The sequence below is a fragment of the Notechis scutatus genome, unplaced genomic scaffold, assembly GCF_049901735.1.
Source record: "Notechis scutatus isolate UNSWTSFEM ecotype Mainland unplaced genomic scaffold, rNotScu1.2 NSCUSCF19, whole genome shotgun sequence".
NCBI lineage: Eukaryota > Metazoa > Chordata > Lepidosauria > Squamata > Elapidae > Notechis > Notechis scutatus.
In genome coordinates, this window is record NW_028263146.1 from 96,569 (window position 1) to 122,465 (window position 25,897).

Sequence of the window (25,897 nt, forward strand, 5' to 3'; positions counted from 1 at the left end):
TTCTCCACAACTTTGTGTGAAAGATCACAACTGGGCTTGGGAAGGTCCAGTCCATACACTGTGCATATGTTCCTGTACAGAACATCAGCTACTTGTTGGTACCATTCAGTGCATGCTGTCCCTGCCTGAATCTTACACTCTGCCACTACGTTCTGTTCTGTCTCTGAGGCTGAATGCAATATTCAGATGTGGTCTAACCAATATAGAATATGGAGGAACCACGATTCCCTCTTATTTTTCACACTTCATGCCTGCTGATTCGGCACAGACTCTATGAGTTTTTCACCTGCATCAGACAAAGAATATCAGCAACAAGCTGCTCATGTTGGCTCATGTTCAGCTTGTGATTCATGAAGAGAGAGAGATTCTTTTCACATGTGCTGCTGCCCCGGATGCTCTCTTCAATTCTAAATATCTGCCTTTGATTTTTTTCTGCACAAAAAGAAGGACTTGGATATGCCCATGTTGAATTTTATCCCCCTCCCAGAAAAAGGAATTTAGATTGGTGTTGTTAACTTATTCAATATCATAAAAGTTTTAAAGTAAAGGTTACTACTTTCCACATAAATCAGACATTCTTATGCCTCATTATATTTTCTCTCTGATTCAGATCAGGCCTCAGTAGGATAATGTAGCATTTGGGGAGAAAGATACAAGCCAAGAGACCAGTCCCAGAGGCAAAGATGGAGAAGATCTCCACAGCCACCATGGACTTTCCTTTGGTGCTCAGGTAGCTGGGGAGGAAGGTGATCCAAACACTGCAAAAGACTAGCATGCTGAAAGTAATAAACTTGGCTTCATTAAAACTGTCAGGCAATTTCCTAGCCAGAAAGGCCACGGTGAAACTGATGAGGGCCAGGAAACCCAGGTAGGCGAGGACAGCATAAAACATTGAAGCTGAGCCTTCCTGACATTCAGAAATGATCTCACCAGTCAAGGAGTGGAAGTCCAAGTTGGGAAACGGAGGGGAGGTTACCAGCCAGGTGACACAAAGAACGGCTTGGATCAGGGGACATGCTATGACAATGGAATTGGTCAGTGATTTTCCTAAGAGTTTCCTTGACCTGTTCCCTGGTTTGGTGGCCATGAAGGCCAGAACCACCATGACAGTTTTTGCCAAGACAGAGGAAACTGCAAGAGAAAAGAGAATGGCAAAGGCAGTTTGTCGGAAGAGACAGGTGAGCTTCCTGGGTCGACCAATGAAGAGGAAGGAGGAGAGGAAGCAAAGCAGGAGGGAGACCAGGAGGAGGTAGGTGAGATCTCTGTTATTGGCCTTGACGATTGGTGTGTCACGATGTTTAAGGAAAACTGCCAGGACTCCCAATGTGATCATGGAGAGAGAAAGAGTGAGAGAAACTAAAGCATATCCCAGGGTGTCTTGATAAGAGAGAAAATGGAGCTTCTTGGCAATGCATTGGACCTTGTCCTTGTTGGGATACTGGTCTTCTGGGCAGGGATCACAGGAAGCTGCATCTGAAATAAACTCACTTTACATTTGGTGGTATATAAAAAGGGGGCAAATCATCCTTCAATATTGATTTATTCAATTTTGAAGGTGATTTTTCAAGAGGCAATTAGAATTTCTGGTTTTTTCTGAAGATTTCAATTCTCATCCAAGAAGTTTAAAGAAAAACCAGAAAGTCCCGTTTCCTCTTGAAAAAGCACCTTTGGGACAAACAAGTTCTCTACTTTGGATTTTGGATTGACTCATTCTGACTATTTGCTTCTATAGGGAAGGGCAGGAAGACAAAGTTAGGTGGACCTCCCCTTTCTCCAACAGGTCTATCAACCTCCTGGGAGACTGATAGCGCTGACAGAAGATGCTCATCTTTAATAAAAATTAAAACTTGACCCTCAACAACCCACTCCTTCATAGAAAGTTTGATTGCTGGTTTTCTTGATGGGTTGCAAGAGAAGGACTAGAAAATCTAGAAAGGGAACCCATGAATTCTGCCCTGAAACTATCCCGCATTAAATTGCTGTGGAGCAGGAATGGTGGCTAGGAGGATAATTTAGATCCATCAACTCCAAGATTCTGCTGCAAAGGATGAATATTTTGAAAAATGTCAAATCCATTAAAAAAAAACTTTATAGTTGTTTCTACTGAATGGTTTCCTTCATCTTGGAAGATCTACACTGAAAGTGTGCTCTACCTGTCTGATTAGAAATAGTCCCTTCTGGACAAGGGGCACATTGGTAGCAGCAAACTTCCTTGCCTTCTGGAACTCTCTTCCTCTCTCCCGCCTGGCACCTCTTGATGCCACACCTGGCAAAGGGCACCTTCTAGAAGAGAAAAGAGAAATGCTATAGGTGGCCTAAGCAATTAATATGTTTCATGTATTCATTTGTACATTTTTGTTTCCATTGTCAACATGTTTACAAAGGGTCTATTGGAACCCAGGAAATGCTATAGGGGGATTAAAGCCAGTGACACTCCACACCACCGATAGATTCTAGAGATTGGAACTGGGACTTGGCACATAAAAGAAGACTTGGGAATTGAACTACAGCTTTCCTAAAACAAACAGTCATGGGAATCTAATTGAATGGGAATCGTCTATGGAAACAGGTGTTGGCTGCTCTAAATGCATCCTGGATTTCAAGCAGAACGTCAAATATTTTACATGCAAACCATGTTTTTCTAAACAGATGTTTGCCAAATTTCTGATTCAGTGACCTGTTTTCCAGTAAGGAGGAAGTTTTGAATCCCCAGAAGAGAATGAGTCTTTTGCTGAATTTATTTGACCTTCCAGCTCACCTTTCTTGACCAGACAATTGCATTGGAGTTGATGGTGAAATCCTGGCTTGGGGGAGCCCCAGGATCTATTTGTCCAACTTTCACAGGGACAAACGATAAATTGGGGAGGAAAACCCAGTTCAGAAGATCATAACCAGCAGATCCCAGTCCATTTTCTGAGAAGGAGATTTCATCACCAGCACTGTTGTTGAACTGGACATTCCTCAAATAGGGAAGAAGCTGAAAGAAAAGAGATCTTCAGAAATTGGAGTCATTGGCTAAAAGCCCCAAATGAGACATAATGGCTGCTATCATTCTGGGCTGGTCACTGTCTTAGGAGATTTTCCTGAATATGGACAACTGGAGGACAGAAGGGAAAGGGGGACAATGACATGATTAAAACCTTTGAATAGATGAAGGGTATGAATAGGGTTCTAGAAGGCATTATTTTCGATCCTAAGCAAGAATGAGGAGCATGGGGGACATGCCCTCAAAGTGACAGGAGGGAAGTTCAGAAATAATGTTAGAAAGGATTCCTTCACAGAAAGAGTAGAGGAAGCTTGGAACCAACTCCCAGTGTAGGTTGTGGGTCAATCATCAGTACCTGACTTTAAACATGCTTGAGATAAACACATATCCATCATCCAACAACAAATTAAAATGAAATAAAAATAATTTGTAAAGAATAATAAAAAATAAATTAAAGAGAAATAAAAAAGATAAACTCAAAGGGCAGACTTGATGGACCATTAGGTTTTTTTCTGCTGTCCATTTTCTATGTTTCTGTCAGGGTTCCAAGTAACACACCCACAGCAAACAAAACTCCAAGGAAGGCAATTTCCTCAAAGAATAATATTTTTGGATATATCATATTGGCACAGGCTGGTGAAAACTGACTCTGACTATTCCTGAAGTTTCCACCTAATTAAAAGTAAATGTTTTTCACTTTCACAAAACAATTAGTCACAAGGTCCAATCATGTTACTGTCCACTTGCTAGGTAACTCCTGTCACCTCCTTCTGAGCACCTGCAGGAATGTCCTTGGTTACCAAGAAGAAAGTATTTTGTTTTGGTTACAACACCCCAATTATCTCCATTCTCCCCTCCCTGTCGCTCTCCTTTGGTGTGTCAGCATAAAAGTCTCAAAATGGCCTCAGACAGGCCAGCTTCTGAGTTGACAGTTTCTTTGTTTCTAATTAAGAATGTCAGAAAATGTTTCTTTAATTCTCTCTTAATCTTTCATCTCTTACTTCTTGTCCTGCCCTAAAGTGCTTTGGATTAGAAGTCAAACCCTTCTTCTCTGTGACAGCCCCTCAGATGTTGGAAGACAGCCATCATGTCACCCCTAATCTTACTAATTCATCAGGTACCTAGTTCTTGCAACTTACAAAACCATGAAAACCAAACTCCACAGTGAGGAAGCACTGGGGGCACAGGGGATGGGTGTAAGAGTGGAAGGACATTGAGGTGGAGAATTAAAAGAAGGAGGGGTATTTGGTGGAGTGAGCAAGGGGGCTCTGAAGCTGCCACAGCTGAGCAAAGTGAAGCTGAGCCTTTCAGCCTTATGAGCCTTCCTAAGATGCAGACCAGTTATAGAAATCTGGCCACAAGAAATTCTTTCCTCCCAAGGAATGTGTGATGGAGAAGCAACTCAGTCAAATGGAAAATTGCATGGTTATAACACAAGAATCAAGGCTGGAAGGGAGAGGACACTATAGAGTGAAGTGTTGGGTAAAGGGGAGTTAAACCCTGGAAAATGGACCAGAATTCCCAATCCTTAAAAGTGAAGGCTGGCAAGGAAAGGTGGTTATGCTGCCTTCCTGGCTAGAAAAAAATAGAACCTAGAATGAAAGAGTAACTGGTAACTCATTTAGAAATTGTTGTGGGACCAAAATGCAGGACCCAAACAAATAATCAAGGCTCACTACTTAATTTGTCGTTAAGATGCACCTTGGAGGAATTTTCTCCAGAAATAATGGGAGGTACGCCTGCAGAAAAAAGGATAAACTTATTCTATTTATGCATTTCAGAAAGGAGGAGAAAATGATATTTTAATTCATACACATGTAACAATCTAAGTAAGCATGGACTTCCAGTTTGAGCTTCTTCGGCAACGAACCGAAATCCGCAATCGTGCACGGTTTAGATCTGTGCTCACCACCGGAGCACCCCGAGCTGGCTGGATTTGGGGCTAAGCCATCCCGTAGAGGTGGTGAAGACCACCAGCAGGGTTGAGGAGAGCCGCATCTCTCCTCCTAAGCTGGCCATTACTCCCTTTCCCAAAGGCAGTTGCAGCGGTGGTCAGAAATGGCCACCTCAAAGAAGAACTCGACCGGAAAAGAATGTGCAGGAGGGAGATAAGAAGAGAAAGTTTTGGTTGACTGAGTTAAACTGAAAAAACAACAACGTAAGGTACCCTGGAATTTGAACTATAAAAAATAACATTGTTCCCAAAGAAGACTTTGAGGCAGCGAAGGAGAGATGGAAGGGAAAGGATTTGGATTTTTTTTTCTTCCCTTCCTTATACTGACAGCTAAGAGATTTAAGTAAGAAATTGACAAAAATCCACTTTGACATCAATAGGCATTTAAGCTGAAAATAAAATGTCAAAGGGTTAATAAAGACTTTTGGATACTCAAAAACCTTTAAAAGCAGGAAAGGAAAAATGGAGGAGACTGCCTGGAACTAAAAGGAACTTATAGTGAAACCTTAACAAGATTCCTAAAAGATACATTCTAACTGAAACTTTGTAACAAAATAATAGAACCCCAGGAAGAGAAAGTGGAAAAAAGAACCAAGAAGAAACAGTTTTGGATTATTTGGATTACTTGGTGATTTTTGGATTTTTGGCTATTGGATTTAAATGACTAAAATCAAATATATATATATAATTGTTTTCTGAGATTTTTGCGGGTATTTGTATGTGGATCTTTGGTTATTCGGGAGAAAAACCCGAATAACTAAAGATATATATATATATGGATCTTTGGTTATTCGGGTTTTCTCCCGCGTAAGATTGGAAGTATCTAGGCAACGTTTCGATGAAGTCTCATTCATCATCTTCAGGCTTCTGTCTTCAGCTCTGTGCTTCTCTGATACTTCCAATCTTACGCGGGAGAAAACCCGAATAACCAAAGATCCACATACAAATACCTGCGAGAACCTCAGAAAACAAAATATATATATATATATATATATATATATATATATATATATATATATATATATATATATATATATATATATATATATATATATATATATATATATATATATATCTCTTCAGCTTTGTTAGGGTATTTTCACGTCATAGTAGTGGTGCTTTTACGTTGTAGCACGTTTCAGCAGAATCTCTCATCTGCCATCATCAGGCTTCTGTATTGTGTCAGTCTGTGAGTCAGACTTTTACGTGGTTTGTACCACTGTAAAAGTCTGACTCACAGACGGACACAATACAGAAGCCTGATGATGGCAGATGAGATTCTGCTGAAACGTTGCTACAACTTTAAAAGCACCACTACTATGACGTGGGAAAATACCCGAACAAAGCTGAAGGCCATACATGTAAGTACCCGCGAAAACTTAAGAAAACATTTTTGAATCCCAACCCTGGCAGAATGGGCTTCATATGGGTCAATGCCAACATGTTGCTCCTAATAAATCTTTTGGATCCTTTTGAAGCTTGGCTCGAGGCTCATGATTTAATTAGGGCAATCTCTGGAACCCTGACACTGGTTTTATGCAGATTTGATGCAGGGATATGATGCCATAAAGATATTTAACTCAAGAAATTGACATGGGGAGCTTCTTCTCTAAAGATCTGTGGCTTGAATAAGATCTGTCTTGACTTGAACTGTCCTGACCCAACCTAGTTCCAAGAGAGCAAACACAAGACAAAGGCAGCAGCACAACCTTGTATTGGTTCAGCTAAGAATTCTATTTCTTCACAGATTAAAGGCTGCTTCCAACTAATCAGCTCTGACAAGAAAGAGCCTTGCTAAATTTTTGCAAGGCTGCCAAAAAACAACAGATAAGAAATAGTTTTCAGTACAACAGTCTTAAAATACCAACTGTAATGTCCACGAGGCTAAGTTTCAAAACGTCTTTGCTTCCTACAAAGAATGTTCTCTGCACAGCTGCCTTTTATCTTCTTGAAGGAGGGGCCATTACCTTTCAGCCTTACTCCCGAGTCGCCCGTGATGTTGTAGCTGCTCTTTCCTGTGAGCAACCCTGCATTTACGCGTGCACTTGGCACAGGCTCCTCGGGAACCTCCTCATTGCTGCTGCCATCCCCCACAATCTCTGAAGGCAGCAGTCCACTCCCTAATGGTCCTGTCCCCTCATCTGAGTCCTCGCTCTCCTCAGCCATCTGCACCTGCTGTCGGATAACCACCACATCAACTCAGAAGGCAGAAACAGTCCATTGACTTCATTTTTGAGGGCAAGGTATAGTTTTGCCAAAGTCATAGGAAGTACAGTAAGGCAAAGCCAAGTTTGAGGATCCCGTGTCAATTCCCTCATAAACTTCCCCTTTTTCCCAGGCTTGTCCTCCCATTGGCCCCTCATGCCCAATCATAATCAAAAGAGAAGTTTTTGGCAGTTCTTGGAATGCAGCTGCACTTTTCTCTCTGGCCAGTTGTCCTTCAGATGTTTTCTCCAGCTGGCCCAAAGTACATCAGAGGTGCTCCATTCCCCTTCCCATAAAGCTTCCCTCCACTCCAGCATCTATGGCAGGCTGGCACTGAAGTAAGACAAAAGAAGAAGTGAGGTGGCAGATCTGACACCCAGAGATTACCTGCCAGGACTGGACATTTGAGATGCTCTCTTCAAGTCTCAGCATGGCTGGTCGTCCTTTGGATCCATGCATTGCATGTAATGCATGTGCCAGAGCATAAATGGCATTGTAGATATTGTAGCTTTCTCCAGTCATGCTTGTTTCAAACCAGTAGGATGGCAGATTCTGTACATTCTCCTTTCCTGTACATGGTTTTTTCCCCTTTGGAGGGGTCTTTCCAGGCTTGTGGATCTTGCAGTCAAAGACCAATTCCCACCATAGTGGGAGAAAGACATCTTCTTGTGGGTTCAAAGGGTCTAAAGATAGGAGAAAACGGCTGAATTCTGAGACATCCCCAGTGTGGTGCCTAAAATTCAAAGCCCCATGGAAGGACTTTATAATTTTCAATAGATGTTGAGATTTCAGCACATTAAGTTTCCAATTGGATGTAAAGATCCAAACTTTCAGAAATGATGCTTTTCTAACTATGCCATAAACATGCACAACTGTGTGTACATTTGCAATAGTATTAGAGTCTCCGAATAGAATAATCACTTCCCCTTTAGACCAAGTGTTAAAAATATGGTTTACTTTTGAATCTGAAGCAGTAGTAAGATCAAGAGTTATCATTTGAGTGAAGGCCAGGCAGATCTCCTTCTCCTTGAGCATTGGCACCAGAGATGAGGTGAAAAGTTCTCCATCATCATTTTCAGGGGCCACCAGCCCAACCCAGTTCCACTGGAAATACAGGAGCAGCTGGACTAAACCCTCAAACTGAGCAAATTCCTTGGGATTGATCCGGAAGAAGGAAGGATAAATTCTTCTGTCTCCCTGAGTGAACTCAAAGCCAACACCAAGCTGGAGAAAACGAAAATCCTCTTTTAGAGACAAAGTGTTGACTTGCAAAGCTTCCTGACCTGCTCCCGATTTTCTATAGGCCGGGGGATGGGCCTTGCAGCTGCACCAAGGAGTTCACCCCTCAGTCAAAACAGGACACAGCCTTGCCAGCCAAAGTCAAGGCCATCTCCACGGAGACCCACAATGGCTGGAGGGAGTGACTTATACGACCCGCAAAATTGCTTCGTTGGATAATGTGACTGGTAACACACTTTGGGGGGAGGGGAAAGAGGGTCAGAGCCAAGGTGCAAATTGAGTGAAGTGAGAGCTGGCTTCCCATAGGTAGAGCCAACATGGCACTCCTAATAAACCACTGGATTTTTCTTTCTAAACGGCTTGAGACTGCTAATTTTATTATGGAATTGGTCAGAACCCTGACACAATGTACACTTTAATGGTGACTTTAAGGGCCCCCATTGTGTAATTTCTTGCCCCACCAGTCAGATTTACTCATTGTGAGTGGAAAGCTTCATCTTCCTCCCTTCTAAGGAAGAGACATTGGTGACCTATTTTGCCTGGCTGTGATAGATTATAAATCAAAGGAACAAAACATCCACGCAGAGAATAAATTCCACTGAAAGGTGCAGAAAGATGATAAACTTCTATGAATGTCAGGAAGTAATTCCTCTTTCAGAATTATATCAATATTGCGTTGTGGTTATATAAAAATATATCTTCACACAAAAAATACAGAAATCAACTCAACTATAGGATGGATGGTCAAAATCAAATAATTCTGATGTGTGTCCTCTCGTAACACCTTTGCTTTCATCCTTAGCTTCTGTGTGTGTTTCTGTTCTTTGTGTGTTCCATATTGTATCCAGTGCTTACCTGTGGGATCTTGAAGATGCTGAAGATGGAAGCCATCAGCCTTGAGGATTTGGGGTCATCACATCCAATGACAGAGAGTAGAGGGTCCTTCATGTAACATTTATAATCTGGAACCATTCGGCCTCGTGTGGAGAGCAGGGAGAGGCTGATCAAAGAAATCCACCACTCCTTTTGATAATTGTTTTGGATGTTGAAGCCAAGGGTGATGTTGGGGAGGAGAAAGAGATCCTTGTTGACTTCTTTAACTGCAAACATTAAGGCCAGGAACTGTTGGAAGTTTTTGGGTATAGGCCTATAGTGAGAAAAAACAGAGGGGGACCTTGCAAGGAAATCCTGCCTGCAGGTGGACTTTGCCTTGTCATATTTTTTGGGTTAGTTTTCAACAGCAAGTCCCAAGTTTCATTATTAGGATTAGTGAGAGAGGAGAAAGGCCCTATCTCCATATCATGGACAATTTTATATGGTTCTACCATCCCTTCCTTCTTCATATGTCCATGAAGATTTTCAATCATCCAGGTCATAGTTGCATCAAAAGTGGCTTTTATTTTGGAAAGGCAACTAGACTGATTTTTGAGAAAAAAAACAAAATGTTTCACCTTGCATGTTTCATCAATTGTATTGGATGTATGCGTACGGAGATGGAAGGACAGCTACTGACAGTTGAGATTAGTTGGTGGGAGGGAGAATGTAAAGGTTGTGTTTTCTTTGAAGTCAACTGGTTTTAATGCTCTGTGGGTGCCATGGTGGGTACTTGGGGGTTTACTTGTGAGCTCAGGGTCACCTGAGTCAGAAGTGTGGAATTTTCTTGGAACAGCCAAATGGACTGCATCACAAATTGGGGGATAGACATTGTCTTATCCCTCCCCCTCTGTTGAGGATGGGTTGCTCAGTTCTAACATAGATGGCCTCTTTGACCCCTCTTTCAAACCAATGGTCCTCTCTATCCAAAAGGTAGACCTTGCTGTCCTCAAAAGATTGACCCTTATCTTTCAAATGCAGATGGGCCACTGAATCTGGTCCTGATGGCTTAGATCTCCTATGTTGTGCCGTGTGCTGCTGAAGTGGCTGTTTTGTTTCCCCAATGAACAGATCTGCACATGGCTCACTGCATTGTGTTGCATATACCATGTTGCTCATTTTGTTTTTTATCCTTAAGTTTCTGCCGTAGTGTATTCTTGGTTGTTACTCTTTCCCTTGTCTGTAGCAGAGGAGGTCATGCTGGGTCATTTTTTGGATTTGATGAAGGCCCAGCTAGGATAGCCACAAGTTCTGGGGGATTCCTTGATGTGTTTTAGTTCTTTTTCTTTTCCTTCTTTACTAGTAGGCAAACTTTCAGCCTGGTTGATCACTCCCAATTTGTGATACATCTTGTTTTTACCTCAAAAAAAAAAAAATCATCCCAGTTGCCTTTTCAAAATAAAACCTCCCTTCTTCAGTTTGCTTCCATGACTGGAATCCTCCCCAATTGCTTCTCTTCCACCACAATCAATTTGAGTCTCTCTTGGAGCAGCTTCTTCAGGTCTGGTCACCATTGCTGACCCAAAGACTCCAGTGGGGGTCACAGCACAGATGGAGTGAAGGCCATTATTCATGAGAAATGTTGATTCTCAAACTCAGGGATTTTGGCAGTACCCCACATTGGAAAAGGACTGAGCTTTCTGGGGGGTTTTAGACCATGATTTTATGTCCAAACAAACATAAGTGAACATCTTTACTAGGCCAGCAAAGTCTCCAAGGTGTTTTCCCTCTCCACTTTCATATGGTGTATAATCATCCAGAGGAAGAGTTCTGCAAAGACTGGGAATTCTAGCCTATTTCATGAATTTGGCTATTTATTGAGGAAAGGACAGAAATCTGATCTATACCAAGTTGTATACAAGGATCTTTGCAAACATCACTAGAAAAGTATTTCTAAAAGGAGTTTCTCAATCCAAAAGAAAGAAAACAATCATCTATATTTTTCCATTCAGGTGAATCTTACGAGAATTTATAATTATGAAATGATCGTTCATCTTGAAAATATTGTATACTGGAGAGGATGATAGTTGCCAGGGGTAAATTCCCACCAATAACCAGATCACCAGACATGTAATATTTCCATTGATTGTTAGCAGTCATTGGGGGCAGGAGCCAGAAGAGCAGAAGCAGCAGCAGGAGAGGCAGCCCAGTCATTCTTGGAACCTTCCCTGCTTTTCCTTTTGCATTAACACATTTGTATTTTATCTCTTTATTTGTTCCTATCCGGCCTATTCTGAAAGTAGACTATGTGTTGTATCTTATTATTTATTTTAATAATGAAGTCACAAGACTAATCAACCATAAACGAGCATTGTATCAATCATGCCTTTTCTTACCTGTGTTTTGGCTTTGACATAAAGGACAGCTGAGTCACACCAAAGCTCAGAGTTAGCTCTCTGGAAGACCAGGTGAGGTCCTCCAGCAGGGCATATTTTTCAAAGCAAGTTTTACCTTGGGAGATTTTTGTGGGTTGAAATCTCCAGGGGAGACATTAAGAATTACTGTTCTTCTGATGATTTCAGGGAAAAGCAATTTTCCTACCCACTGAGCAATAGATGTCATTTGCACATCAGGTGGGGAAAAACATGTTTATGTCTCTTGTGGCTAATCCACAGAACAGATAGACTTGAGAATTGAGATTTTGACCTACCTGAAAGTGAACACCTGTGCAGAAGATGGAGTTTGGCCTGTGTCATACTATGTTCAGATAGAATGGGTGCTAATGGTGTATGGTGGCAGTCAGGTGTACCCTAGGAAGTGTGAGCAATCATGTCAATATCGAGATGGAATACCTGGTTTAGTTATACCCCCAAGACAAGAAATGGAAAGGATTGACTGATCAAATTTATATGGCTACCCATCTCATGCAAAGGGATTCTGAGCAGCATACAACAGTCCAATTAAAAACTGTAAATAAAGAAGACAATCATTGCTTAATCCTTTATACAATAATAATACAGTCCTGAAGTCTGTTGTGATGAGACCAACCAATGCAGCTCAGCAAGCAGAGAGATAATGTGCCCTATCAGAAACATGCATAACTTTTTTTGCGACTGCAATTTACACCAGCTGAAGTTTCTGGATACTCTTCAAGGGCAGCTCCATATGGAACGCATTGCAGTAGTCCAACCAGGAGGTGGCCAGGGCATCCTTCATCCAAGAGGACAGGACATGCACAATGATGCTTAATTTACCCAAACAAAAGATGTACAATTGAGTATCATCAACATATCAAGGATACCTCACTTCATGACATTGGATGAGCTTACTCTGGGTCTCATGTACATGTGGAACAGGAGAGGGGACAGCACTGACCCCTGTGATACCTCTCATGAAGAAGATCCAGGGTGGGGTCTCTCCTCTCCAGTCACCACTGAATCAAGCAAGACACAGTTATCTTAGCAGTTCCTTGCACTTGACAACCACAACCACAACCACAACCACAAATAATTACTATCCCATCAAATAATTCCACATATGATATCCCCTTACTGATCAGAGACATCATGGCATGTGATCAGGAATGTCCAAATGCCATCTTATTTGGTCTTGAAGACACCAACAAATCAGATGACATCACCAAAGTTCATAATATCATAAGCAACTCAAATACAACAAATATCTCTCCTGAAGATATCATTGAAATAACTAAAGATGGCCCTGAACTCAAATACAACTGGCCTTAAATGCAAGCTACTCAATGCAAGAAGCCTTGTGAATAAAACACCTGAATCTCTCCTCTTACTAAATACAGCTAAATCCGACATCATATTTGTCTGTGAAACATGGCTCAATGCATCTCTCCCTGACTCCATTACCTCAGTAAGAGACTATCATGTTTACCGATCAGATCATGAAATTCGTAGAGGATGTGGTGTTGCTATCTTCCATAAAAAAGTCCTTACATCTAAAAAACATCCAAGTTACCCAGGAGCTTGCTATTCCTGCAACCATCATCTCTGAACTGTGCTTAAATATCACATTTCGATTCTCACTATGTTAGAGAGCCCCTGATTATGACATCGAACATGTAAACGAGCTAAATTCACTACTAACAAGGGTAACATCCTGCCCACACACTTTTATCTTTCTTGGTGACTTCAATCTACCTCACATTAACTGGACCCTAAACGAATGTAAAACTGAACCCATACATGCAACCTTCTACAGTGCTGTAACAAACCTGAGACTGGAACAACTAGTAACCAATAATAGTAGACATAACAACCCCCCCCTTCCCCTTCTGCAAAATTTTTAAAAAAAAAAAACCCCCCCAAAAAAAAACCAAAACAAATACTTTGTCTCAACATACGTCCACACAAAAATCAACACAAAGATGTGATCCCCAATTATAACTTCAAAAAAGGCAACTATGATCTTATAGACAACGATCTCTCATCCCTTGATTGGCAATTTCTATTCACTGGATGCAATCCTGTTGAAGACCATTACAACATATTTTTACTTGAAGTCAAAAGAGTCATCAAACTATATGTACCAATAACAACTGCAAAAAACAGAAAAAAACAGATTCCCCATAACAATAAGGAAGCTTCAATCCAAAAAGAAATCACTTTGGTGGAAAAACAAATTTGGTCATGTTCCTAACTTCAAAAGCTGATAAAAAAATTTATGCCACCAGATAAAGACTGAATGCACCAATTATCACATTAAACAAGAGGAAAACCTTCTACGCACCAATTCCACCCGCGCTTTCTACAATTTTATAAACAACAAACTAAAAGACTCAAGGTCCACCCCACCCCTAAAAGGACCTAATGGTAAAGACTGCAACAACGACACTATTAAAGCCAATCTCTTTAACACATTATTTGGCTCAGTATTTGTAAACAGCAATGGATCATGCCCAGGATTTCCTAGTCGAACCACAGACAACTACAATGATCTAATACATATTGATTTTACAGAAGACAATGTTGAAAAAGCACTACGCAATCTAAAACCATCTCTATGTATTGGACTGGATGGAATATGTGTCTACCTCTTAAAAAAGCTATCCACTGCCATAACCGAACCTCTAAGCATAATCTTTGAAAAATCCTTCAGGACCAGCTCCTTGCCAAAACTACGATCACAAGTCACGGTCATCTTCATCTTCAAAAAGGGAGACCCTAGCCTAGTTGAAAATTACAGACCAATCTCTTTATGCTGCATCACCTGTAAAGTCATGGAATCAATTATTAACCAATCCATTATCCTCCACTTAGAGACAAACAACCTACTCTCTACTAAACAATTTGGTTTCAGAAAAAAACTATCATGTAATCTGCAACTCTTACACTGCAAAAACATATGGACTACACAACTCGATCAGGGCAAAGCAATAGATGCAATCTACATAGACTTCTGTAAAGCCTTTGATTCAGTGGTACATGACAAACTACTACTAAAACTAAAATCTTACGGTATCTCTGGACAACTGCATAACTGGATAGAAGCATTCCTGTCAAACAGACAACAAATGGTCAAAATTGGGAGCGTCCTATCAAATTCTGTACCTGTCAACAGTCGTGTCCCCCAAGGCAGTGTTCTAGGACCAACTCTCTTCATACTCTACATAAATGACCTCTGTGATCATATTAAGAGCAACTGCATTCTCTTCTCTGATGATGTAAAGCTATTCAACACCACAGACAATACTGCTACCCTTCAAAAAGACCTCGACTATGCATCAGAATGGTTAAACAAATGGCAACTTCAAATCTCAACAAATAAATGCTCTGTCCTACATATTGGCAAAAAAAAAATCAGAAAATAAAATACAAGCTGAATAGTCAAGACCTTGTTGATGATCCAAACTCTGTCAAGGATCTTGGAGTACTCATCTCTAATGATCTAAGTGCTAGAGCCCACTGTAACTACATAGCCAAAAAGGCATTAAGAGTTGTTAACCGAATCTTACGTAGCTTTTTCTCTGGTAATACTACACTAAAAACTGGAGCATACAAAACATTTGCTAGACCAATACTCGAATACAGCTCATCAGTCTGGAACCCACATTACATATCTGATATTAACACAGTTGAGAAAGTCCAGAAATATTTCACAAGAAGAGTTCTCCACTCCTCTACTCGTTGCAGAATACCTTATGCCACCAGATTTGAAATTCTAGACCTAGAAAAGCTAGAACTATGCCGCCTTCGGTCCGATCCAAGTATAGTATATAAAATCATACATTGCAATGTCCTATCTGTCAATGAATACTTCAGCTTCAACTGTAACAACACAAGAGCACACAATAGATGCAAACTCAAAGTTAATCGCACCAAACTTGATTGCAGGAAATATAACTTCAGCAACAGAGTGGTCAATGTCTGGAATGCTCTACCTGACTCTGTGGTTTCTTCCCCAAACCCCAAAACTTTAACCTTAGACTGTCTACTATTGACCTCACCCCCTTCCTAAGAGGTCTGTAAGGGGTGTGCATAAGCGCACCAACATGCCTGCCGTCCCTGTCCTATTGTTTCTTTTATTTTTTTAAATTTTTCTTATATGTATCCATATATTCATAACTGTGTTTTTACTTATACCTTTTATCTTGTAAGCAATTGACAAAATAAATAAATAAATAAAATAAAGATCAATGCTGTACTTGGATTCATTTTAATATTTCATGCGTCTGGGTATGTTTTATTTAACATAAAACATTGGTTGATGGTTTGTTCGTTTGGATTCTGACATGTCACAATTCTGCAGATATGTTAATTGATGGCTTGTCCTAAGAAGGGAAGAATCATATCTCCCAAAATGACTCAGCTTGACTGATGGGGTCACTAAATCACACAATGGGGACCCCTAAAGTCACTAACAAAATTTGCTTTATCTTTTAAAGATGATTCTCACTTTCTCCAGTTCAGTGTTGGCTTTGAATCCACTCAGGGAGACAGAAGAGTTTATCCTTCCTTCTTCCGGATTGACACCAAGGAATATCCTCAGTTTGTGGGTTTAGTCCAGCTGCTCCTGTATTTCCAGTGGAACTGGGTTGGGCTTATGGCCACTGAAAGTGAGAGTGGGGAACATTTCGTCTCAACTCTGATGCCAATGCTGAAGGAAAAGGAGATCTGCCTGGCCTTCACTCAAATGGTGAAACATCATTCTGATAATCCTATTGTCCAGTTCGTTTCACATTACAAAATATGGCTTAATGCTGACATTATTGTTTTCTTTGGAGAGTCTGGAACTGTTGCAGTTTTTCAGTGGGTTCTCCATTATCATGTAGTTTATGCATGTATAATTATAGGATAATCCACAGTTATACCTATATCAATTAACATTTGTTTATACATTATTAATTCTGTACATAACAAAGATAAACAGGGAGAATTCTGCCTCCATAGTAAACAAACTTATATGCTGTTGTCTTATTGACTTCCAGCCTATTAATGTATTACCCAGCATTATGGCTGTTCCTGAAGTCGACTTTCTGAGTGTCTCTTTCTGATGCAAAACTAGCATCTGTATAAGCACTCAGAATTAAATCACCTTTTGGCTCTAAATACAATGAATAATTCATTGTCTTTTTAAGATATCTTAATATCCTCTTAGCTGCAATCCAGTGTCTTTCACACGGTGCAGAATTGAATCTAGCCAACTGATTCACGCAGTACGAAATATCTGGTCTAGACCAATTACTTATATAAGTCAAACTACCAATTAAAGATTGATAAATCACCTTATCAAACTCCGGGCTTTGTTCATCAGTGTTGCTAAGCTTCTGACTCATTGGAGTCTTAGCTGGCTTACAAAGCTCCATCTTATAATCTTTTAGCAATTTGCTTATCTTATCTTCCTTATCTTATCTTATCTTAAAACCTTTCCGTGTTTTCTTTATATTTAAACCGAGATATTTCTTTATCTCCCCTAATTGCTTGATCTTTACTCTCCTTCCTATGATGCTATTATTTTATTTGCTTCATCATTAGTTTCAGTTATCAATGCAATATCATCAGTGAACAACAATAGTAATGATACTTTCCCATTTGTCTCCCTCTTAAACAGACATGGATCGGTTAAACCAGCTTTAAATCCTATATTGTTTAGTTCCTTTACAATATACTGGTTCCATTCATAGCCTGATTGTTTAAGACCATGAGGCTTTTCTTTAACAACCAACAATCATTATTATTCATTATTTTCACTTTTAATACCAACAGGTTTTTTCATATAAATAGTATATTTTAATGGCGTGCAAGTAAGCAGTTTCCACATCTAGATGGTTAACTATAGTTTTTACTAGCTGCCCACACTAAAGCTGCCCTCAAGGTTGCTGCCTTAAGACTAGGTGCAAACACCTCATCGTAGTCATTGGCATTCTGCCTAAAACCTTGGGCTACTAACCTTGCCTTATGGATTAAATTACCATCTTTATCTGTTTTTTACCTTAAATATCCATTTGCAGCCAATGGACTTCTTACCTACAGGTAATTTGGCATTCTCATACACTTTCATATCTCTTAATGAATTCAGTTCCTTATTCATTGCTGCATACCAACTTTCTTTTTCCTTAGTAGGATACTTTTTTATTTCTTCTACAGAATTAGGAACTTGATTAATCTGGCACACTGTGTTAGCCTGGTACCTATCAGGCGGTCTAGATACACTGTAGTTCTTCTGGGAATTACAGGGCTTACAGGAGGACTTTGTTGAACTACTACCTGTTCATCTTCCTCATCCTGTTCAGCTATTGAATCTGTTTCTTTCCTTTATGGGCACTATTTCATCCTGTATTTGTCTCTTTACTTTATTTTTAAAGTTACAGGGATAACTAATGGGATTTCTATAGGATTCAATAATTATATCTTTATTGGCATCCTGTTCTAATTTCTCCCATCCTTCATGTTCTAGAAATTGGGCACTAGCACTACATAACCCTTTAGATGTGCCTTTCTCCCCAAAATCTATATGCCCTATGGTTTGCCTGATAACCAACGAAGAAAAATCGTTTAGCTCATATGTTGCCCTTTTTTTTGGGTTGTGCAGGAATATGCACCCATGCTGGTGCACCAAATGTGTGCAGGTAACTTAGGTCAGGTTTCCTGCCATGCCACCTGGTAAATGGTATTTCACCTGTTGTTGTATTAACAACGTTGTTCAATATGTTATTAGCACATTGTAGCCTCCCCCACAAATAATCAGGTAACCCAGAATCATTTAACATTGTTCTAACCATTGCCTGTAGTGTTTGGCCTCTTCTTTCAATAAAAGCGTTATGTTCTGGCCTGTATGGAGCAGACTTCTTATGCTCTATTCCAGCTACCTTAAGTCTGTTCTGGAATTTGTTATTAATAAATTCGTACCATTATCTGTCACCAGGGTTATCGGTTGCCGTAGACTTTCTTTCAGCAAACCCAAGCCAATTGAAAAAATGTTGATATGTTTCAGTTTTGCTTTTCATTAAATAGCAAAACCCATATCTAGAATAATGGTCCATATGCTCAGTATATATCTAGCACCCCCATACTGGGTTTCTTTGGACCTATTATGTCTGCAAATACTACTTCTAAAAGGTTCTTTTGTTTTGAAACCATTTAGCCTATTTGCAGGCAATACTTTGCTCTTATCTTCACAGCAAACATACAACGCTAAATATTTATCACAAAGTTTTAACCTTATTCCTTCAGATAACTCAACTGTACGTTTTAGCATTTTAAAATTTACATGCCCTAAACGCCTATGCAATAAATGGATACATTCTTCATGAGGCTTTATATTATTAAATACAGTCTGTGCCTCCCTTTCTTACTATTATCTAAGACATATAATGTTCCATTTAAAGCTGCAGTTACCCTTTTGTTATCTTTTTCAATTATGCAATTATTATCCCTAAAGTAATTACATAACCTAATTTATCTAATACCTTACTGAAAGCAAATTAAACTTTAGTTTCGGTACATACAACATTTTTATATCCTGGTTTATGCCGGACAATGTGCAAAACCTTCACCTTCGCTTTCAGGTTCCAGCCGTTAGCAAGAGATATATGTTGAGAGCTTTTAGACTTTTTTATAAATTTTGTCTTATCTCTTGTGATGCAGTGGATTCTCCACTGTCAACACCCATAGATCATTCTTCACATCAGGTTGCTAAACATGGCTAGTTCAAATGCTTTCTTTGGCTTTTTACATTCTAACTTTTTCCCTTTTGCGAAACTACCGTCTTCTTCCACAATTAAAACATTTTTTTTAATTGTGTATGCTGTTGAATAAATTCTTTTCTTCCGTGTGCTGTATTTTGCTAAACTGGACTCTTTCAAACTTTGAAGATAATTTCTTCTTTCTTATCTTCTCTCAGCTCGTCAGCTTCACGCTTTCTTCTGGCTTCTTCTAATAGCCTGCCTGTTATGTCGGTTAATGAGAGGCTTTCTTTTGGCAATACCTCTAACAGTCACATAGTCATCATAGCTTTGAACTAATGAAGATAATATAATGTAGACTTGTTGATTCATTAAATATAAGCTCTTTTTCTTGCAATTCTTGAAAATGCTCTTCATACAGTTTAAATGAACTAACATATCTCCATTCCTCTGAAGATGCGTTCTAAAAGCTTCCCGTGTAAGATTTATATTGCTCCTACACTGTCCCCGAACATAAATCTTCCTGAGGTTCTCCCAGCAGTTTGCAGCATTTTCTTCTCCACGAATATGGACAAGCTGCTGATCACAGAAAGTCGGTCCTATGATGCATAAAGCCTGCTCATTTTTCAGTTTAAAGTCTTGTAACTTTTCGTTATCATCAGCAGCAGCGGGATCCCAGCTACTCACATCTGGTGGGTTTTCTATAATGTCCCTAAACCTTCTCTGCGTAGAAGTAAACTCATTTCATTGACCATGAAACATAGTTTGTTCCATCCAGCCTGGATATCATGGACAGTTGTGACAAATTTACTTGTGCCATTACTCTTGAGATATTTTGACTATTTTAAACTAATTAAAACAGTTTGTTTTATAGTAATGTGCAACTCACACCAACTCTCTCTGCTATATCCTGGTTAGTTAGACTATGCTGCTGGGCCCATAACCAATGTTGGTGTTTGGGGATTAACCCTAAAAGAGTATTGCAGCAGTAGTCAAGCCAGGCATAAGGGAGTGGAAGGGCCCCAGAGTATACACACTGAACACAAGCACTGTTTGTAGTTTAAATAGTTTTTAATCCATTTAGAGTTTAAAGCATTGTCATTCAGTCCAGTTGTCATTCACTATATTTCCATCCAGTAAGACTCACTATTACAGTCCAAGTTAAGAGTCCTTACAATATCTTTATCAGCCGATGAAGATATCTTCTCCTCCGTTTCACTCTCCAGAGAAACAAACGCTGGATATTCAGCAGAGCGCTCAAACAGTAGAACAGTTGAATTCCGCGGTAAATCAGCAAACAGTAGCGGACAGGATATCTAGGTCACAGGCACAGTACAAACAGTATTCACAGTTATTCACAGTAAGCTTTCCAGCTTCTAATGCTTCCTTTAAAATTAAGAAGTGCAGTGAAGGAAACACCCAACCAAAATTTTAAAACCCAAACCATATTGGTAAAAGTTATACCAAAAAAGTTTTGTTGATAAAACAAAAAAATTAAAAAAAAAATATCTAAAAAAAACATAAAACACCAAATTAAAAAAAAAATTAAAATTATTAAAACCAACAACTAGATAAAAAAAAAAAAAAAAAAAAACCATCAATAAAAGAACTTTCTTAGGGAAACCCAGGCTACGGGGGGGGGATCCCCCCACCCGTGGGGGCGTCCCTAACAAATGTAATAAAAAACAAAACTAGTTGAATGTGAATCTTGGAGTCTACCCAACCCCCCCAAACAATTCCCCCATCCCGCCCCCCCCCAGACAGATTTTGGGACCCAAAGAAGAGAGGACTGCCCGTAACTGCTGACCTTCACTGCCCTGCCTTTGCTCTACCCCTCAGTGTTCTGGGTTCAGCTGCAGAAGGCAGCTCCTCCCTCTCCTCCCTTAATCTGGGAGGCGCAGGTGCGCAGCTTTCCCCACCCGAAGCCCTCAGGCTGTACTCCTGTTGCAGCTGTTGCTGTTATGCTCTGGAAGGATACCAAGAACCCAGGTGAGACCAGAAAGTGACCACAGCTCTTTATTAGTGACTTCCCATCTGAGCGAAACTTTGGGGCTGCAGCAGCTCCTTTATAGAGCTGGTTGCGTGCTAAACGGCCAATTGACAGTGGTTTGAGCTGTCGCCGCTTGGTTTTGCCCAAGGCAGGCAGCCCGCTTTACTGCAAGCCAATCGATGAGTCTGGAGCTTACTCAATCACGGACCTTTTAGCGGACTCATCCGCTTTGCAGGTTTCAAGCCTGTTAGTCTGAAACAATCCTCCCCCAGGCGTCTGGCCAAGGGTGGGGTTATAGTCTCGCAGGTATGGCTTCCCGCACTGTCTACCTGACTTCAGCTGTTCGACCATCTTGTTCGTCTCGGTTCCGACGGGATGCCGCCGGAATTTGAACGGTGAGCCGGTTCCATAGCGGGGACTCTTCAGGTGACCGGGACGATTGACACGCCCTTCGTTGCTACCGCTGGGCTCTCAGAGTTCGCTGGACCTGTTCGTTGTTGCCAATAGGTGTGACGATCAAATGTCACGCTCTTCATCGCTGGCAGGAGTATTGTAGGCTTGATGTGGTGATCGCGGGGTTCTTTCTTCTATGCCAGATGTTGGTTCACCAGAACTCTGAAGCTTCCCTTCCCTCTGGTTTCGCGGGTTAGGGGTCCTCCCTGATGGGAGATGGTCACTGATCGCAGCTGGTCGATGTGGTGCTTCTCACACTCTCCCATCTGTGGTTTCAGCCTGTAAGAGCGGGGCCTTGTAATTGAGTTATTTTGCGGGATCCGCCAGGAGGTCCTCTGAAAAGTTCTTTTGCAACACAGGGTCTCCTACCTGAAGGCATCGGGTTTACCGCTGGAACCCTGTGGGGTTCGGTGTAAGTAGGTGGTAGGCGTCTAGAGGCCATCTTGAGTTTTCACATTCAGAAGTTCAGCTGGGCTTTGCTTTGGGTCAGTGTTTGGTGTAATATGCTGAGAAGGAGCATCCCCGGTGACTTTATCGTGGGATGTTGCCTTGTTCCATTTTTTGTAGAGTCTTTGTGAACCCGAATCTGCTCAGCCTCACCATTCGCCTCCGGTGAGCCGCCAGATGCTCAGTGCTGTCGGATGCCACGGTCTGCTAAGTATTGTTCAAAGGCTAAGGCGGTGTAAATTGAGGGCTGGCTTGTCGGACACCAGGACATTCAGTAACCTCGTATGCTGCAAAAAGTCTGTTCAATTCTTTGATGACTGCATCTGTGGTGGTAGACTTCATATTGTTAACCTTGAGCCAGATAGAGTATGCGCTTCATTGTTATTAGAAAGTATGCCTTTGTAGGTCCCACAAAATCGATATGGGATGCGTGATCAGGACCCCCATGCTTTCATTCGGCTGGTGAGGCTGTGGGCTGATGCGGTTCTGGCATTTCTGCTACAGGTGGCGACTCCAGGTTTCAATTTGTTTGTCCATACTCTGGCCACCAGGCGAAGCCTCGCCAGCGCTTTCATGCATTACGCCCGGTGCCCATCGTGGCAATTGTAGAACTTTTTTGTGGTTTTGCTTTGCATGATCCACTGGTTCTCCCCACATACACCATTCTTTTGTGAGAAGAGTTCTGTTTGTCTGTTCTTGAAGGGTTTAAATCGTTTAGTTGGTCGATCTAACCATCCCCTCCACCCAGCCATGAACCTCGTACAAGCATGAGTCGCTTTTTGGTTTCCATGCTATGTCTTGGGTTGTTAGTGGAGGTGAGGGAAGTGTCTCAATTCTTGTAGATGATAGTGGGAGCCGGGTCATCTTGGAGTTCTGGCAATGGAGAGCTGCCCTAAAGAGTTCTTGGGGAATGGTTTCTTCCTCAGGCGATGCCTCAATTAGTATCGAGGTGGCTAGAACTCCGACCATCGTGTCATTCTAGGGGATAGAAGATGTGGAGTAGGTTTGTCGCCCGCCAAGAGCTGCCCAGTAATGGTGTATGATCTGTGATGATGGAAAATGACTCCCATACACATACCGTGCGCCTTTGATTGCAGACGATACGACAGTTTAGGGTTTCTCTTGTCTATGACTATAGTTCCTTTCTGTTTTTGACAAAGTTCTTGAAAAAATGCAATAGGCGCCTCTGCACCGCTTTGGCAGGACAAGCCTCAGGATGACTCCTATCTCGGCAAGAGGCCCATGTCACAGTTAATGGAAGTGTTTCATTGTATTGGATGAGCACTGCATCCTAGTTAAAAGTTGTCCTTACTTGTTGAAAGCAGCATGTTCCTCCTTCGTCCCCCAAGTCCAGGGAAGCCTTTTTATCAGGAGTTCAATGAAGGGAAACTCACAACGGTCGTCCTGGGGGTAGGGAAAACGTTATAAAAGTTAATGAGTCCCAGGAAGGCTTGAAGGTCTGTTTTTGTTTTGTGGTCTCGGGCATTTTTGATGGCAGCTCATTTCTTTTCTGTAGGGTGAATTCCTTTGTTTGTCAAGGGAGGGTAAACCAAGAAATTAACCCTTTCAGTGCATAACTGGTAATCTTTTTCCCTTCTTTTTACCTTGAGGCCAGCTGCCTCTAAACTTTTTAGGACTGTCCTCAGTCATTTTCAACTGACTTTTGTTGGGCGGCTAAGTACAACACGTGCGTCCAAGTAAGGTACTCCACCCCTTTAATGCCCTGCAACAACCTTTCCATCAGACTTTGAAAATGCCTGGTGCCCGCCTACTCCAAACTGAGTCCTGTTACATTTTGAACGCCCCTTCGTGCGTGAATTCATGGTTTGGGCTTCGCGTGTTTCAGCATCTACTGGTAGCTGTTGATGCTTGGGCCAGGCCAAGCTTTTGCTTAATATTCTGCCGCCCCCAAGCGAGTGAAGGAGATGCTGTAATCACGGGCAACCGGGATAGGCGCCTGCAAGGTAACGCTGGTTGAGGGTGGCCTTGTAACTCCCACAGATTCTCAAAGATCCTGCCAGGTTTTGTGGGAGTTACAATCGAGGTTCCCCATCGCGTGTGATCAATGGGTTCTAACACGCCTTGTGCAATTAGTTTGTCCAGTTGCTCACACCTTTTGGCTTGAGAGCAAAAGGGACACACGTATGTGGTTTAGCTTAATGGGCTGCCAATATCAAGTGAGATTAAAAGAGATAGGGGACCCTTGCATTGCTCATAGATTTTCACTGAAGACTTCTTGAAAGTCCCGGACGAGGGCCGCTTCCTGCCCGCTCACAGCCTGATTGATGCCTGCCATCATTCCTAATGGCGCGATTCACTGTAGACCCAGTAGGCTGGGCTCGTCTCTGTCAACGACAGTGAGAGGTAGTATTATGGAGTGGTCCTTGAAGGAGACCTGGAGTGACTGGAACCAGCTTACCTGAACTGCCGTTCTGGTAGTCTTTAATATAAGTCTCTGAGTGCTGAAGTCCCATGCAGATGTTGGGAATGCTGCTTCAGGGTTTTCCAGGAGACCATGGATAGGAAGACCCGGAGTCCACTCTACGATGCACGGTCGATTTTCAATGTTGACCTTTACACGGATTTTTTTGGTGTCTAAAGATGAAGTAATCGGATGGTGATAGTCTGATGTGTTTTTCGCCTGGGTGCGCAAGCTTGTGCAATTCCGAGTTCTGTTGTACTCGGCTCCACTGGTTGTTTGGCGGGCCCCGATTTGTAGTGGTTTGGCCATCTGTTCATCGGAGACTGTTTTTCTTTCCGCTTTAGACTGGTTCTCTTTGTTTCTGCATACTTCTTAGCACATGCCCCCTCTTCTCTCACAAAACGATAGACATGCCTAGGAATCTGCATTCGATTGCGGTTTCGTCCATCCGCATTGAAATAATTTACCTAATTCTCGCTGGTCTGCTGTTCGACTCTGACCGAGTCTGTGGACTTCTTCCTCCTCACTCATCTGATTGAGATTCAATGCTATGATGGGCTGCTGACGGTATTTCTCTCTGGTGTTACAGTCAAGTGTGGGCTGGGCGGTTGGCCCATTTGTCTGGCGGGACCCATGCTGCTGATTTATGGGTGGCTTCAGCTGCAGTGGCGTCAGTTATGAACTAAAGTAGGAGATGTCTCCTTTGGCCATGATTTTGCTTTTTGGACCGGTGGGGTCTCTTAGGCTAAGGACAACAACTCGATTCCTCATGGTTTTTTTTTAGGGTTTGCGAAGCCACACAACCGCCTCAATTCCTTAGGTCAGCTGCTAAAAATCCTGGACAAGCCTCACCGTGTTGATCCTTTTTGTAAAATTCTTGTCATGATGAGAGTCGGCATTGCTCGTAGTGGTTGCGGGCGATGGCGGCGGGGTATCCCAGTCCATTGACTTGACTTCAAATGTTTTGCAAGCGCCGGGGGCCATTCTAAAGTCGGGCGGGTCCGGCACGCCACAGGAACACGTTTCGCTTTTTGCTGGGAGGGCATCCTTCAGATTGTTGACCTCAGGAACATTTGAAACCTGTCCAAGTATGAGTCCCAGTCTTCGCTGGCTGGATCGAGACGGGCGGTATAGCTACCGCTGGTTCTGCCTGGTCGCCCGCCGCCATGTCATCACGTGCGTCTGCCGATCTTGGTGAGTGCCTCAGTCAGCTCTGCCGTTCCAAATCCCATCCC

General features: G+C 41.7%; 2 protein-coding genes across 2 annotated transcripts in view; one reads left to right on the forward strand and one right to left on the reverse strand.

Annotated features, from left to right (window-relative positions):
• On the reverse strand, nt 1-25,646 carry LOC148128580 (vomeronasal type-2 receptor 26-like). Its single transcript, XM_087948777.1, has 10 exons — nt 25,515-25,646; nt 25,130-25,322; nt 24,660-24,835; nt 23,553-23,644; nt 9,240-9,531; nt 8,103-8,249; nt 7,533-7,904; nt 2,759-2,977; nt 2,154-2,283; nt 1-1,473 (listed from the first exon to the last, which is right to left on the reverse strand). Exons 1-10 carry the CDS (start codon nt 25,644-25,646, stop codon nt 569-571), a joined length of 2,658 nt encoding a protein of 885 aa, XP_087804903.1. The 3' UTR covers nt 1-568.
• A 182-nt stretch (nt 25,647-25,828) lies between these two features.
• Nucleotides 25,829-25,897, forward strand: part of LOC148128581 (vomeronasal type-2 receptor 26-like) — an 18,691-nt gene continuing 18,622 nt past the window's right edge. The window contains exon 1 of the mRNA XM_087948778.1: nt 25,829-25,856. Coding sequence (XP_087804904.1) covers nt 25,829-25,856 — 28 coding nt within the window. The remainder of the gene's footprint in view (nt 25,857-25,897) is intronic.